Source organism: Cryptotermes secundus, unplaced genomic scaffold, assembly GCF_002891405.2.
Source record: "Cryptotermes secundus unplaced genomic scaffold, Csec_1.0 scaffold321, whole genome shotgun sequence".
Classification (NCBI taxonomy): domain Eukaryota; kingdom Metazoa; phylum Arthropoda; class Insecta; order Blattodea; family Kalotermitidae; genus Cryptotermes; species Cryptotermes secundus.
The window spans coordinates 1548625-1566596 of NW_019721009.1; the positions used below are offsets into that span (position 1 = coordinate 1548625).

At 42.2% G+C, this 17972-nt stretch overlaps 1 protein-coding gene across 3 annotated transcripts in view; it reads left to right on the top strand.

Annotated features, from left to right (window-relative positions):
- LOC117282029 (elongation factor-like GTPase 1) overlaps positions 1-17972 on the top strand; it is a 442127-nt gene that overhangs the window by 371856 nt on the left and 52299 nt on the right. For all 3 annotated transcript variants that reach the window (XM_033755736.1, XM_033755739.1, XM_033755737.1), the window contains one exon: positions 9605-9789. In XM_033755736.1, coding sequence (XP_033611627.1) covers positions 9605-9789 — 185 coding nt within the window. The remainder of the gene's footprint in view (positions 1-9604; positions 9790-17972) is intronic.

Here is a 17972-nt window from a genome sequence, read left to right on the forward strand (position 1 = left end):
AGTTTGGTATGAGATGGCCACCAGCCTGAGAGTTAGTCAGTTGAAGCAATGAGATTAGTTGTGAGACGGTAACCAGCAGTCAGTGGCGTGAGCGCAGAAGGCGAAGAATCTCCACTGTTAGAAGCCGTTACCAGGAAACAGCTACTGAAGACATAGAAGACTTTATGTGTGCTACAGTTCAGTGATCCTTCGAGTGTGTAAACCAGCGAGGCGGTTACAGTTACTTATAGTTACAAGTTGTGAATATATAAGTTGTCAATAAATCGAATCACCAATCCGAACCCCGTCTGTAGTGGTACAATAGGCCAAACAGTGGCCGAAATACCAAGTGGAATCAGTCTCACCCCACCCCAAGGAATTAAAAAATAATTAGTAGGGACCCTAGCAATTTTACTTCGTATGCGGGAAGTCCGGGGTTGAAAATTAGGGCCCGCGACCGGCTGTCATGACTGTTTTTAAATGGGTTTCCATGTGAATGCCATAACTACATAGGTAATGATCGCTTACTTCCACATCTTTTCCGTTTCATTTCTGACCAGTCTCCTTATTCGACGCTGTACAAATCTGGGTTACATAACTAAGTATTATTTTATTGCTAGTGGGGTGGGACTAAGTCCCATGTACTGCAGCCACTTCGGGCCTATTGTACCAGCCACAGATGATAGGTGAGGGTGATTGTGGAGCAATTGGTGGAATGAAGATTGGCAGGGGAAACCGAAGTACTCGGAAGAAACCTGCCCCAGCGCCACTTTTGTCCACCACAAATCCCACTTCACCAGACTCGGAATCGAACCCGGGCCGCCGCGATGGGAATCCAGCGACTNGCTAGAATAAGCCAATCAGTGGCCGGCGTGCCGAGTGGACACAGTTGGCCTCTACCCCCTCCTAAGCGAAAGAGATATTCTGTCTTTTAAGGAAACGCAAAGTTCAGACTGTTCTATTCTGGATTGCGACACCGGTAGTTCTATAGCCAGATACCGCCGTTTCGGAAGAACGTGCTGCCTTCATCCTGAAATTTAGAAATGAAAGCAGTGTATCCCTCCGAAAACTCCGTATTTGCCTACGGTACTACACAGTGTCACAACCCAGTAGACGAGAGTATTTTGACATGTAGACCCGTTGCTAGACAACGACCTCGTGATAAGCAGTTGTACAACAGCAGTTGCTAAGTAATGGCTCTGTAAACAGCGGCCGTTGCTAGGCTGTGGCTGAGTAGCCATCACATGAGAATCCCAACAGACGTGAACGCAACAATTGATCCTCTGACAGAGAAGCAGTGTTTTCTGTGTGGTCTGTGCCGAGATGTTATAAGTAGCACAGTCTAAGAAATGAGTTTGTGGTTAGCATTTGGGAGAGACACCCGTCGGACGTCGCGCAGACTGTAGCCCCTGGTGGAGGCGTGGGAGGCGGAGGAGCCCCCGTTGTTGTACGTCGTTGCGTAGCAGCGCCGATTTGTGTGACAGTCGCCAGCCGGTAAGAACGTGCGCACGGAAGCAGATGACATTGTTGCATCCGTCACCAAGCAACGACTGGTGAAGACACAGTAGACTGAGTATGTGAATTAGCGATAGTGTTGTAGTTCCTCGTAGTTACGATTTGTAAGAGTTCAATAAATCCAATTCCTAATCCGAACCCCATTTATAGATACTGTAACACGTGACAGCGTGAATAAACACCGCCGTGACAACCAAAAAGTTCTTATCAGCCTACCGTTCGGCCACATTTTAAGGCACTTGAATGCAGTGATACCTTATATCCCATTTCTGAAGATACGCTTGAATATTATTCTCCCAACTCCTGTATACCCAAAGTTGTATTTTCCTTTCATATTTCCTAACTATAATTTTTTGTGCATTTCTAATCTTCAGTGCGCTGTACGACAGAAGTGTTCTGTCTTTTGAAATATAATTTCTTGTAGTCGATTAAAAGTTAGCCGACGTTTCGGAGGGACATGTAATCTTAATTTTCAGGATTGAAGAGCAAACCCAGTAGGAAACCATAAATATTTTGCTTTTCTTGTCGTCTGCTTCATATTGGTCTCTTGCTTGGCTTACTCTTCGATACTGAAGATGGAGGTACTAATTTCCTCCGAAACGTTGTGCTTTCCCCGAACTACACGGCGCTACAACTCACTTAACGTGACCATTAATATTGCAGGATCCTCTCTCACGTCGCATATTAATTCCTTGTTAGTTAACGTGCGTTTGACATACAACTTGCTTTTTAAAACATTTAAAAGTTTTAAACTTAAAAATATCTTCTACATCACTGCTATATGTACACTGCATGTTTCGACCAACATTGGTCAACTTCAGGGGGTCAAAAATTGCTTAAGAAACTGCTGTGCTTCCGTCTATAAATTAAATTTGGGGGGAAATGCCCCCATCTGTGCGTCCATGTGCCATGTATTGATGGGTAGTTCCTCTTATTGTGTCGTGTGTACCGTACCAGTCCCGTCAGCAATTTTAGAGACACCCGAAGATGACCGATGTTGGTCGAAACATATATGCATACGCCAGTGATGCTGAAGAAAATTTATTTTAGAACTTTTAAATGTTTTAAAAATGCAAGTGTGCATGTAAGATGGCTAATAACTAACAAGGAATAAATTACCATTAATGTTGAGTAATGTTTTCAATGGACTTCTGTAAATTATCCTAAACTGTCCTCGGTTAAATTATGTAAACAAGTCAATATCGATCCGATTCTGTGTGGAGCTATTGTGACAAATTCAGCGCATGGATTGAGAACTGAACCGGATTTATATACATAAAATGTATACAAAAGTATGCAGACTACACAACAATATTCTGTATTTAAAACGAAGTAGACACTATCGTATCAAAATTTGATTTTATTGACAAATGTTAATATAATAGTGTCTACTTTGATTTAAATACAGAATATTGTTGTAAACTGCATACTTGTGTATATATTTNTTATATATATTTTGTGTACCTTGTTTAAATGTTTGAACGATAGTGTCTGCTTTGTTTTAAATACAGCATACTGTTGTGTACCTTTTATGTACCTTGTTTATAGCGTCAATAAAAACAAATGTAATACGATAGTGTCTACTTTAAATAAATACAGAATATTGTTGTGTAGACTCCATACTTTTGTATACATTTTATATACCTTGTTTTTAACACACAACAGGATGCATACTATTAAAATGGAATTCTGTAGCGTGGACTGTCCCGAATAACAAACATCAGGGTCGTCCATTGACTAACTTTCCGGTGGCCTGTATGAAGGCAGGGGTAAAGTTGTCCCTGTGCTTAATTAATTAAGCGCCATGAAGACGTATGGGGGCGTACAGATAAAGCTCCGCCAATCTTGATCTTGGGGCAAGAGTCTCAGGTACCCATTGGATAAGAGGCTGGGTGGGCCCAAAGATGTTCTAGACGCTTTCGATAAGAGAAAAAATTGTACTCCTCCTGGGAATCGAATCCCAGCCCGTAGCCCGTTGCTATATCTACTGAACTGTCCCGGGACTCTTAAAAATAGTGAATGTTCAGTGACCGTAAGATCCCGAAACAGAGCCGTATCTGTAGTGGGAATTCGCAATTATCACCAATCAGGTAGTCGGACCCCACCTGTCATCTAATTGGATACCCCATTTCAAAATACCTAAATGGTTTTGGAACGAATATAAATATGGACACTGGGCCCGAAACCAAGAATGACTCTGCTGGCAAAGGCCAACAGCAAATTGCTGCTCTACTCTAATATGGATCAACATTCACCACCCCTTCCTGTGCTTTGCTCAGTATTGCTGTCTTGGTCTATGTCAAACAGAATTCTATATCATTTGTATTCGGAACAGTTAATTGGGGCACAATCGATAGTGTCGTGTGGTGCTACTCTAAAAAATCTACTTGTGGTTCGAGAGTTAAATTGGAAATTTATATCATGGGAAGTTGCTGTCTTTAAAGACAGATTTCTTTCATATGGTTCGGGCCCTCACATATTTATTATTGATAATCATTTCCAGCTGTATTTCCCTTACACGTGTCGATATAAGCACAGCGTCTAGACTTCTGACTCGTCTGTCTGTCTTTGGAATATTTTAACAGGAAAATCAAAGTCGTTGGTGCCGTAGGGCAAATAATTTTGAACACAAGCTATTATAATTTTAGCAGTATTTTTTGTGTAGGTATGCATTGACCTACAATAATTCTCTGCTAAATCTTGTATGTCCGACTGATTTTAGTACCTCATACCACAGGACTGAAGGGTTTAATGAACCTACATGCGCCGACACTATGCCTATTTTCACATGTTTCTCAGAATTCCCACTGACTACATTCGGTTTTATATATTATGCAAGCCTCTAAACTTTAACCTCAGTGTATAAATCTAGTCAGCATATGTTTCTTTTGGGGCCGTGCCATAGCTCAGGCTGTTAGGCGCCAGCTTCTTACTGCAGTGCCTCGGGTTCAGTCCCTGTTAAATTAATGTGATATTCATGACTGATGAAGTGGCATTACAGGGGGATTTTCTCTGAGACTTTCTTTTTTCTCGTACTAATCATTATCCCATCATTGTTCCATACTCAGTAATAATCAGTAAGTTAGTAATAAGCAATTTAGTAAATTATTTGTAGACAAGAAGTTCTGGGAAGAACTAATCACTTTCCTTTCACTGTAATTTGAATATCTGATGCAACAAGTAAGAAGAAAAATTTCGTTGTACCTCGTATGTGTCAAGAAGTCAGTAAAATAATGCAGTTTGTGAGGATGTAATGTTGGTATTACAGATGGGCACATTTATGAAGTACGCCGTTGAGGTGCATTCAGGTGCCATGACATACGTATCAGGTTCTATAAAGATGATTCAGTTATTCAGAAGTCGTTAGGGGAATACATATACAGACACACAGATAACAAGGTGATCATATAAGCCTCCTTTTATTTTGTCAAAAAAAAAAGAGAGAAAGAATGTTAGAAATGTCACCCGATGATCATTGATCGGAACGTGTTGTGGTTTCAGAGAAATATATTACTAATAACTATTGATATAATTATTGACTGTTTAAACATTATCCATGGTCACGTTTTCTGAAACAACGTTTCGGAGCCTGGATCTGCTTTCTTCCTCAGATCCACACAGTGCACCCCATTGATACAATCCCATTCTCCGGGTTAAGACAGAGCTAGGGACTAGCTCTGTCGGTTGAGCCCAACTGAGACTGAACGTTCTTATAAACAAATAAAAAATACGAGACGGTGTATAATGTACAAATTCCCCCTTAGCACTACAGCCCCAGTGGGCCTAGGCCTACCTCCATCAACTCCGTTCACTTCGGTTTTTCTACATCTTACACATACTGTAGGACTCCTTGGGAGGGTGATCAGCTCGTCGCAAGGCCATTATGTACAAATAGTCAGCATTAATACGTGGTGGATCGGTAAGTTCCGGGACTAGGCCAAAAAAGAATTGCTGACTTAACTTACTCAACTTTGGCTGCCATATCCTTCAAAATAGTCTCCCTGGGAATGTATACAGGGATCCCATCGTTTTTTCCGTGCCTCAAAAGCACCGTGGAACTCATTTTCCTCTATGCTGTCGAGTGCCGCTTGTGATTCCCTCTGGATATCGGATTCAAAACGTCGTCCCTTCAGTTTCATTTTCAATTTTGGAAAGAACGCGAAATCACAGAGGGCTAAGTCTGGCGAGTGGGGAGAATGGGGAACGATAACCATGATGTTGTTAGTCACATACTCTGTGGTTTTCTGGAATATGTGGGCGGGCTTGTGATGAAGGGGCAATGCGGCGCATGTCCAAATTTTCTGTTACAACCATGTGGCAAAATCCATAACTGATCCCAACAGTGTCTGCGAGCTCATGGATTGTTCGGCGGCGGTTTTCGTTGATGAGTTCTCGAATTTCTTCAACATTTTCTATCGTTTTGCTGGTGCTCGGTGTGCGCCATCTTCAAATGACACTCGACCGGCCTTGAAACGTGAATATCATTAAGAAACCGCTGTTCGGCTTAAAGAATGTTCTCCAAAAGCCTCACGAATTTCAGTGGTTTCGGTAGCGGATGTACCGAGCTTCATGCAAAACTTAATGCAGACACGCTGCTCGATTTTGCCATCCATCGCAGACAAATCGAAACACGAAGTCGAAGACGAACTCGTGTAAAGAAAATGTGTTTACAGCGCGGTGTCACGTGGCATACTGATGCAATAGGTTTGCGGAAGTGTGACCTTGGCCTCCCATCCCATCTTCTATCACCGAGGTAGTTACAACAACATTCGGGGAACTTTCCGATACCACCTCGTATACCATTGTCACGAAATTTAAGATCTTATTAACTACTGATATATTATCTATGGATTTCGTGCGGACGGTTGATGAACAATAAAGATGGTTAATATTTTTAGTTTGTTTAAAATTCCTTACACAATGCATATAATGTATAAAGGTTAACTGTAACTACTGAAAGCCGATAACAGTGGCCACGCGGTCCAAGACATGAACTGTCTTTCCCTGACCGAACACTGGAATCGTTGGTTCGAATCCCACTCGAGTCATATATCTGTGTGCGTTTATTCTATCTTGTTCTATGTGTAGGTAGCGGCCTTGCAACGGGCTGATCTCCCGTCCAAGGAGTCCTACCGACTGTGTATAGGATTAAGAAACTGAAATAGCGGCCAAGGTCCAACAAAGGGCTGTAGAGCCATAGATAGATAGATGGTACATACATTAACCACTGTGCTTTAAACTGTTAAGGATGTGCTGAAGTAAAGTTGTCCCTGTCCTCGTATATAGATCCACATGTTCTTGACCTCTGCACTGATTAGAGGTGAGTGGTCAGCTTTACGCTTCGGCTGCTTTACCCCTGGGGAAGGATTCCCCCGTACCCATTGGATAGGAGGCTGGGTGGGCCGCAGAACTTGTCTTGACGACGTGGAGAAAAGAAAAATCTCGTCCCTACTGGGACTCGAACTCCAACCCCTCGGCCGTCGAGCCCGTAGCCAGTAACTGTACCGACTGCGCTGTCTCGGCTGCCGAAGGATGGGCTTCGTCAAGTTTAATTCTCATCATAACGTGAGAAAACATTTTGATGACCCTTTGAGTGTTATGTTTCCTTGTCACATTCTTGTAGTGTTGTCTGTTGGATATTCTTCCAAGAATCATTGATAAACCCAGATAATAACATTGTTCTTGCTATGCTACGCTACCAAAGACAATAATTGCTGGTGCCAGTTGGTACGAATGCCATTATATATGATATATTTGGCAGCGTTCTGCTTTCCTGTTGTGCAGTCTTCGTAGTAGTTATTTCTTTTTTCTTGAAAGCAGACTGCAGTATAGCTTCCACATTGCTGTTCTGAACGATAAAAACCGAGATAATAGCCTTGGCCTCACGTCGCGACATTGGTTGTCTTCCATTTGCCCACATTTATGTCTCGAATTACAAATCCATAAAATGTTTACTGTTTACTTTTTCCTAGAAGACTCGACCTTGATTTATTGTCCCTTCTTTTTGCGTCCTGTTCGTTAGTGTGTATTTCTTTTATGTCTTCGGTTCAACATGGCGTCTATCGCCTTTGTCCTAAAGCTGATTCCTGCTCGTGGTTCTATGTTATTACGAACTGATTACATCTTAAAGGAAATGTTTGTGGCTAATTTACGCCATTTTTCTACGATGTTCTGTGGATATCTCTGAAACATCACAAATATATTACAATGAGATATGAAGTCAACAGATCGTTTCACCGAATTGGTTTTTGTAGTGGTAACGCTGTAGACTTGTATTCTGAGAGTGCTTTGTTCGAATCTCGGCCAGGACACGGACTCTGACTGAAATTTTTCGTGTTTTACTAATCTCCCCAGGCAAATTATTTCTAATATATGAACCATACTACCGCTTACGCTATGTAGTCTAAACATTAAGAGTATCGTAAAATAGAATACCGTAAGCCAAGATAAGGCTGTGGTTTATGGGTTGTGACACCGTACAGTTACACAAGAAAGTTGCGGAGGAACATGCTGTATCTATTTTTCAAGGCTCGGACACGCTGAAGATGAAGGCAAAATGTTTCTCCGAAACGTCGTTAACTACCTACAAGACTATACGGTGTCGTAACCCAGCGGCCCACAATTGGAACACACCGCCATGAGAGTCTGAGCACCTACACGAGAAGATCAAATGATTTTGTTTTACGGCTTACGCTCCTTATTTAAAAAAATAAACTTATGTGATCACTATGCCGTCTGTGTGTCTGCATATCCCCCCTCTTTGAACTTTTGAATACCTGAACCAATTTGTATGAATCTTGTTATGTATATCATGAAACCTGATCCAATCTCAACGGCGTACTTCATAAATCACTCCCATCAGTCTGTATATGTATTCCCATATCGTTGCTGGGTAACGGCTCGATGAAAACGTTACTACGGTAACGAATACACGTAACAATAGAAGAGTTGTTGCACTCGACTTCTTATTTGTGGTCCGTATGGTATTAATGAAAGTAGGTGATCGGTTCTTCCCATAACTTATTGTTATATTATGCGTCCTATCAATGTTGTGATGTTGACTATTGTCACTATTATTAGTGACTAATAACGCGGGTTCTGGTTTGGATGAACGGGTTTATTTACGCCTTATACACACCACCAGTAATTACAAGTAATTATAGCGCTATTGCTATTTCTGCACTTTATAATTCGCTGTTATACGTACACTAGTCGTCTCCTGGTAAAGTAATGAAAACACAGGAACTACGAGTACAATAAGACACAACAGAAATAACACACCACACTCAAACAAAACACAGGACACAAAACTACACAATCAATAAAGGACACATTACATAAAATGAATACAATGCAAATACGATTGACAACTGCAATAACAATTACAATGGGAGAGTTTCATGAAAAGTTATGGGATTTTTTTTTATTTTCCGCCATGTTGATCCATAAGAAAACCCCAATTTGTATGAGGACATAATTATACTTTTCCATGTCTCCCGCAAGCCGTTTCACAGTTATTGTTGAAATTCAGTATGAGAGATTTCTGCTAAAAGTCAACAGGTAGTTCACATTTGCAGCCATTTTGATCCATAATAAATCCTTTTTGACATAATATCATACATGAAATTTTCCTTGTCTTTTACCAACTCCAAAGCAGATCTTGTTAATACTTTTATATCGGACACTTCTACTAATTTGCTTTTAATTTTTTTTCCTATTTTTAAGTAAGCGTACTAAAGGAATTCTATCTTCTGGGAAATAATGTCGTGTTGTCCGTTGAAATTCATCCGAAGTTTCGTAGGAAGATATCGCCTCCATCTTCAGATTAAAGAATAAGCTAAGCAAGAAACCAGCATGAAGAATGTATCAAGCGGATGTAGACACTGATCGGACTACATGGCGATATATCCCGTAAGGTGTAACTCTGCATAACAACCGCTGTGAGAACCTAAAATCCTATAAAGAGTAATAAATTTAAAAACAAAGCCGTTAGTAATTTCGTGTCTCATCACATTATGGAGTACGCCCGTCCGATGCAGTTCCCTTGAAGTAAGACACAAGAACCAAGCGTCATATACTCAATGTTTAATTAGGCACGATTCTGTTGCAGGCAAGATGTACGCTGTTCTGGGGCGTCGTCACGGACGCATCCTTCACGGAGACATCCAAGAAGGAACCAGCACCTTCACCGTCACAGCTGTGCTGCCCGTCGTCGAGAGCTTCGAGTTCGCTCCAGAGATTCGCAAGCAAACCTCTGGGCTGGCTAGTCCGCAGCTCGTCTTCAGTCACTGGGAGGTAAGAAAGGGGCGGTGTCCCTCATATTTTGGTGCACCCTGTTGTGGGATTCGCTACAGATTATACGTATTTCAGCTTATCGCCGTCTAGGTGCAGCGTGCATGTTTCGGCCTAACTGTGGCATCTTCAGGTGTACAGGTGTTGTGGACAAGGATACGGCTGCTCACTGCAACGCGATTTTCCTTTCTATTGCAGTAGCCTCCGGCTACTTTTAGTTGCACGTTATTTTCTGTAATGTGTGATGCACATTTATTGTGTGTGTGTGTGTATATATAAAGCCAATAACTGAAGACATATGAAGTAAGAGTAAATTTGTCTCTGTGCTTAAACTAATTAAGCAATACTCCATGAAGGCGTATGGGGGAGTGGATGTATAGATTCACATTTTCTTGATCTCGGCACTTGTGGGGGGGTGAGTGGTCAGGTTCACGCCTAAGGCGCTTTAGCCCCGGGGAAAGAGCCCACGTACCTGTTGAATAGGAGGTTGGGTGAACCGCAGAGCCGACCTGTACGACTTGGAGAAGAGAAAATTCTTGACCCTATCAGGAGTCGAACTCCGACCCCTCGGTCGTCCAGCCCGTAGCCAGTCGCTACACCTACTACGCTATCCCGGCTCCCGAAGATACATATATACCTGACATAATGCATCACACATTACAGAAAACCATGTGCAACTAAAAATAGCCTGAGGCAACTGCAACAGAAAGAAAACCCGCATTACAGTGAGCAGCAGTAGCCATGTCCAAAACTTCTGCGCACCTGAAAATGGCATATTTAGGCCGAAACGTGTAGTGAGTGAAATAGTTTCAAATAAAGGACCAATCAGCTAATGTTCCTGTCAACAAAACGCTGTTTCCAGCCAGTAGAGTTGCTATCTAGGACATGTTTCGGCACGTGGTGTGCCATCTATGTCCGATTTTTAGTTACAATTATTCTAACGTGTGCATAATGTAGATTTACATGTAAACCGAGTGGATTCACCAGTGTGATATATACGTACTTACACAATCACTGTAGAGTATTTATTGAATGTGTTGCCTCGGGTAGTAGTTGCTGATTCATTCAGTTGCCTCACCTTTAGTGGCTCGAACTTCCTGCATTCTTCACAGTTACTGTCTTGTGTGCACTATATATACTACATACTATAATAAGGGTTTTTTATTTATATATTTTGGAGTTAATTTATTCTTAAGACGGGTCATATTGGAATATAAATTGGAGTTACATACTAACAGTATAAGCGTTTGTTGCTTTGCCTGTGAGAGAGTACGCCTTATATTCATTGGACTGGAAATGAAATGCATCCCTTAGCCGGTGTATATGTTGTACTTATGGGGCGTGAAGGGTTGCAGTCTTCCATGCGCTATAGATTTCGGCCTTACGTGATGGATGGTGCTCAGCTTCACGCTCTGACTCCTGTTCTAGAGGGAAAATGATGTACCCAGTCCTCATGTAGTAGCGAACAGAAATTATGTCCTCCTGAATAAGGAATCCTGGTTGTTTAGTCCATTTATTGAGTTGGATACACCTCACAAACATAGTATCACGTATTGGGGGTGACTATAGAAGGGGTTTGGATTGGTGAATAGATTTATTGACCACTTATACACGCGACTCGGAAGTACATGTAATTACAGTGCCACCGCAAATCTCCACGCTTTGCAAACCACCACAGCAAGCCAAGGTGCCATGTCATATGAAAGGCTTTTTCAATATTCGAGAATACAGCAGCTGTAGCCATGTTATTGTTCAAATTTAAGGTTACATGGTCCGTAAGCGTCGTACTTTGCAGTGTCGTGCTGTGACGGGCACGGAAACCAAAGTGGCTTGCCTTAATTAGACCTTTTTCTTCAACGTGCCTTTGGACTATTTTCAGAATAACTTGCCTGTTGTAGATAAGAGGCTAATCGGACGTAAATTTTGAAGAAATTTTGGGTCCTTACCGGGTTTCGGTAACCTTATAACTTTTGTTTCCTTCCAAGGCTTTGGAAAATATGACAACCGAAAGCAGTGATTAAATAAATGTGTCAGATCTACCAGTTGTCTTCTTGGAAGATGCCTAAGGCAACTATTGTAGAGGCATGTTTACCACGCCGTTGCCTAGAAACGTGGTATACAACACCTTTGTTCATTCGCCTATTGCATAGCAATTCCACGCTACAATAGCATCTCGCCTTTACTCCTCTGCCTTAATGCTTTACACATTTCCAACGCTAGTAGGGTCTATAGATCTTTGAAAGAGGTCAAATGAAGTTAGTTAGTTAGTTAGTTAGGTAGTTAGTTATTGGAGAGGGTGGGTTTCCCCATGCACTTAGACCAGTATTGGTCCATTGTGCTTCCCTCTATGATATTCTACCAGTCTCTATACCCTACCGATATTGGTGCGTACCATCAGTCCCGGAGTAGCCAGCGAGTTCGGCCTCTACTGGTTTGGTAATATCTGTAATGCTTCCCCCATCTATCAGAGGCGTTAGAAACTACTGTTGGGCGGGAAACGTCCTTGAATTTGGTTCAGTGACCTTCTTTGGAGGTATGAGGTTCTTTTACGTGCCGTAAAGCTACGACACGGAACCCACGGCTTAAAGACCCTCCCGGAGGACTTGTTCCCTGAATTTTTCCGCCCTTAAAAATTCCACGACCTCCGCCGGGTTTGAACCCGCGTTCCACGAGTCATGAGGTGGGAACGTTACCTCTAGACTACGGAGGCCGCTTTCAAATGAAGTTGCTTAGGTCCTGGAATACTTTTAAGCACAAATCAAATGTGCGCCTTGGAAACCATAACCTTTCTGATTTATGTCAGTTCGTCTCCAGTATGTTGTCAGAACTGTCAGAGGTGCATTACAATTGTACCCGCGCCCCACAGCATCGAAGAAAATAGCGTAGATGTATACGAGTAGTCTGTTTTCTTAGACGTCCTCGATGTTACAAATGGTATTCTAGTACTTTCTGGGCTCTTGAATGGTTAACACACAAATATTATTCTCTATTCTGGGATATAACACCGTGTAGTCCATTGAAATTCAACCGACGTTTCGGAGAGACATATCACCTCTATCTTCATGGTCGGAGCAAAAACAGCCTTCAGCGGCTCTATTTGCTACCTGCTTCATGCTGGTTTTTGCTGAACCATGAAGATGGACACATTTTCCTCCGAAACATCGGTTAACTCTCGACTGACTACACGGCGGTATATCCCAGAAGAGACAACTCTTCATTGTGATTTCCTTGGGAGACGTACAAATGGTAACGGCTGTTTGGCAGAGTGGTATTAATACAGACTCCACATTCACCGAAGTGATGAACAACCTGTTCTTTTGCTGACAAGTTAGGGGCAGGACTCATAAAGGCAATTTTCTGTAGCACAGATTGGCCGTCCTACAGATCTTGTGACACAGGCGCATGTAGCTACTGTACGAGTAAATTTCTTATCCAAAAATGAAACTAAATTTAGCTTGTGGCTCAGAGCGCCGGACCCGTCGGCGCATGCTCATATTCTCGAATCATAGTCGATTGTTGCTAGAAAGTATGACTCTTACTTAGCAACGTATTCTCGGTCTTATTATTGCAACTTTTTTAATGTTTCTTTGGCGCTTGGCTGTTGCCACACTGTCATATTTTATTCCCTTGTTCTTGTTATTAATACAGCATGTTTCGACCTGACATGGCTGTCCTCAGGTCGTAAGTTGTTTTATCATATCCTCCTCCTTTCGAGGGATGGAACAAATGAATCCAAAGGAAAACTGGGTAAAGTAATATGAGGCTGGAGGAAAAAACTGCATAATGAGGAGCTTCGTAACTTGTACTCGTCTCCAAGTATAATTAGAATGATCAAGTCAAGGAGTATAAGATTGGCAGGACATATAACATGAATGGAGACGAAGCGGGATGCATTTGGGTTTCTGGTAGGAATGCCAGAAGGAAACAGCACTAGGAAGACGTAGAAATAGGTTGGAGGATAATATTAAGATGTATCTTCGAGATACAGGATGAGTGATACGGACTGGACTGATCTGGTTCAGGATAGGGACCAGTGGATAGGACTAGCTTTATTGATTTGGGCTGAGTTAGATTTTAACTGAAGTTGGAGTCCAGTCTCCGAAACTGTGTTATTAATTTAAAAATAGGAAGATGGATAATAGTAAAACTATTAAATAATTGTGTGCATATAATATTTGGCATACGGTAGCGTAGATGGTTGAGGCATATGCCACAAGCCGGAAGGTCGTGGGTTCAAGTCACGATTAGGTCATTGGATTTTTTTCAATTGACCTAATCCTTCCGGCCGCACTATGGCCCTGGGGTCGACTCAGCCTCTAACAGAAATTAATGCCAGGAATTAATTAAATACTTTTCATGGTGAGTAAAGCGCGGCCGGCGCGTAAAGCTGACAACCTTACCGCCATCTTTGAGGCGACTGTCTAGATAATGTGAGACCCTCGACGTCTCACAACCCTATGGGCCTTCACGGCCTCTTACAGGGATAGCTTTACTTCTTACTTATAATATTTGGCACCGAGTTTAAATTATGAAGCCTCTTAATATATAATATCATCCGTCTTCTTGTTAGTCCCTCCACATTCTTAAGGGGCACGCGGTAGAGCAGTTGGTTGAGGCACTATGCTACAAGCCGGAAGGTCGCGGGGTTCGATTCCCGATGAAGTCATTGTAGTTTTCAATTGACATAATCCTTCCATCCGAACTATGGCCCTGTGATCTACTCAGCCTCTAACAGAAATGAGTATCAAAAATCTTCCTGGGGGTAAAGGCCGGCCGGCGCGTAAGGCTGACAACCCCACCGCCATCCGTGAGCCGATTGTCTAGAAAATGAGGGAGCCTCGACGTCTGAAACCCAGTGAACCTCCACAGTGATAGCTTTACCCCGTTCTTAAACACCCTCAGTCTATAATTATTATTTTGCTGGACATTATCCATCATCTTGTCTATTCTAAAAAACAGTCTGTTTTTTAGAATAGACAAGATGATGGATAATGTCCAGCAAAATAATAATTGTAACAATTTACCATCATCACAAACTTTTAGATCTTACCCTCAGTCTATGTTCTTGCCTTTATTGAGCCACTGAGTTTTAGACCCGTTCAAAACTATAGATTCGTAACGCAGTTGAAAATGAATCCCAGGCCCCAGAGCTAGAGAACATCGTGAAGTTCTTTCGGTTCGTAATCAATTATAGCAACAGTGGTGCAAGTACTGCTCTGATCAGCATGTGAGAAGCAATGACCCTCTGTCTCTACGGCCTGTGTTCTTGTTATGTCGCGCCTGGCTTCCTGCTCTTCCTGCGGTTTGAATCCGATCTCAGGAAGATGGACCAACGGGGATCGCATTCCATTGACATGCCAGCCGTTTGATGCGTTCTTCTTCTATTACACCAGCTTGTTGTAGAGGTCTGCGGTTTATGTCTCGTCAGACAACCGCAAATATATCACATACCGATTTCATAATTTATTTGCTCCTTTGTTTAGAGGGGACTGTAAAATTCATATTGTGGCATGTAGATCCGTTGCTTGGCAGCGACCGCCAAATAAGCACATATACAACAACGGTCACTGAATAAAGGCGTCGCAAACTAATATGTTCCCACGGAAGCGATTGAAATACAACGATGAGCGGTGTTTTCTACGCGATCCGTGCCAAGGAATTATCACTGGGACAAGTTTAATGTTGAGTTGGTGGCAGTTTTTCGTGTGGAGGCGAGGTCGAATACCTCCACCGTAGCCCTACGAGTCGTAGTCTCAAATCTGAGACAGTAGAATATGGTCCCGAGTCCCACGGGACTCGGACCCAGGAAAACTGTGCTGGCGAAGTTGTAAACTACAGACCCATGCTCTCAAGCACGTCGCCATTTTGACTACTGAAACCAGCCTCTGAACATATGCATGCGCCTCTGTTACCTAGACTGTCATGAAGCGGGACTGTGAAGCTACCTAGTGATACACATAGGAAACCTATTACGTCTATTACAGCTGTTTTACTTCTATTTGTGACCTATTTACTGACTCTCCCTTGTAGTACACAAAAGTAATTGCAGCATATCTGTAATAATAAATTCCGAGAAAAATAACACAGAATCACGTTCTTACTCGTGTCAGTAACAAGCTTACTGTACTCTGGGACATATCGTCGTGTATTTTAGTAGGTAAATACCAACATTTCGGAGGCAGCTGTTGTCTTCATCTTCAGGATATAGTAATGGGACGAAAGTAGAGGGAAAATGGGGGCGTCAGGTTGCTCCGACATGTTGGTACATACATACCAAACTACAGTGGGTCACATTTTCAAGACTCTTGTGCTTAATACAGATCGAGTGTGCTTGAGATCGAAGGAGAATATTTGGACCTATGAGTTTTGGGGGCACGCGGTAGTGTAGTTGGTTGAGGCAGTATGCTACAAGCCGTAAGGTCTCGGTATCAAATCCCGATGAGATCATTGGATTTTTTTTTTCAATTTACCTAATCTTTCCAGCCGCACTATGGTCCTGGGGTCCCATCAGTGTGTGTGTCTGTATGTGTTTCCCCCTATCGCTGCTAGACAAGGACTCGGTAGAAACGTTACTGCGGCAACGAATACACACGCAATAATAGAAGAATTGTTGGGCGCTTCTTTTTCTATGCAGTCAGTGTCATGTCAATGGAAAGTAAATCATCCCCAAACCTTCTTGGTCTTCGACTTTGTTATTTGTCTTATCACAGAATGTCTTCTTGGTACTTCTCTTGAGCCGAGGCTCCATGACTATTACTTCCCTTACTGTGTGCGGTGTTCCACAGGCAGCTCCTCTTTTTGCAGATAATCTGTTGAGGGCTTCCAGATTTGTTTTAATGTCCTTTAATTACAGTTCCTGAGGCCTCAATGTGTATGTTTTTATATTTTAATTACTTTTCAGCCTCATTTTTATTACATTCTTGCCCGTAGATATTGCTACGTCTGTCAGTAAGCAAGTACTGTGTTTCTTGTTTTTAATTATGATGTCTGGCCTGTTTGCCAGAATCTCTCTGCCTGTTTCTACTCCTGTTTCCACAGAACTCTTCTATTTTCATGTCACATGCAGGCTTACATGCGTGTGAGCAACTATTTCTGCTGTTTAAGTGCATAATTAATTTCGTATTCGGTAATATAGATGTGTACAGACTTATAACGCCATACAGTATAATAATCTTTTTTCGAAATGGGACATCTTGATTTTAAGTGGTTAACAGTTACGTCGTATTTGTTGTTGTTGTTGTTGTTGTTATTATTATTATTATTATTATTATTGCAATTCAACGTTGAAGAATTATTCAATAGCTTCAGCTGTTCACATGTAACACGTTCCCCCCCCCGTAACAGGCCATGGAAGCCCATATAGGATTGTGAGACGTCGAGGCTCCCACATTTTCCAGACATTTGGCTGACGCGCTGGCCGCCCTTTGCCCCCAGGAAGATTCCTGGTACTCATTTCTGTTAGAGGCTGAGTCGACTTAAAGGGCCGGAAGGATTAGGTGAATTGAAAAATCCAACGAACTACGCTACAGCGTGTCCCCCATGTAACACGGTACGATTTTAAATAATACACATTGCCTCTGTAGGTAGTAACTAGCGAAATTTCCGTTGAGAATTCTGCATAGGAGTTGGATCTTTCCTCTGCCGTTTCGACGTAACGCTCCCATTGATCCACTGTTACATATTCGAGCTCTTAAGGAGTATTGTGACCTCACAGTTTTACTCAGTATGCATGCTGTGGATCTGGAAGTGATCTTACTGGTGGAATAAGCATGGTAGTAATATTTGGGGGAACTATATCTCCGTCAGAGTTCGGTGTGAATAGCGGCTGAAGATGTAATACCGACTGAAACACTGCTGTTTGTTGCTTTCCTCTTTTTGTTATATTGTAATTAAATGAGATTAGTTTTGCATTTGGTTTCCATGGAAAAGATTAAACGGTAAACTGACAAACTATCCTGGTTAGACCATTATCTATCCATCTATCTATTCATGTTACTCCCACCTGGAGCATAGGGCATTTGAGAAACGCTCGTTTCATTTCAGGTTTCTTGATCTTAGACAGTCGGCAGGACTCCTTGGACGGAGGATCAGCCCGTCGCATGGCCGCTACTATAAAAAACACAGAATTAACGTAGACAAACATCCATGCCTTGATTGGGATTCGAACCTACGATCCCAGTGTTCGA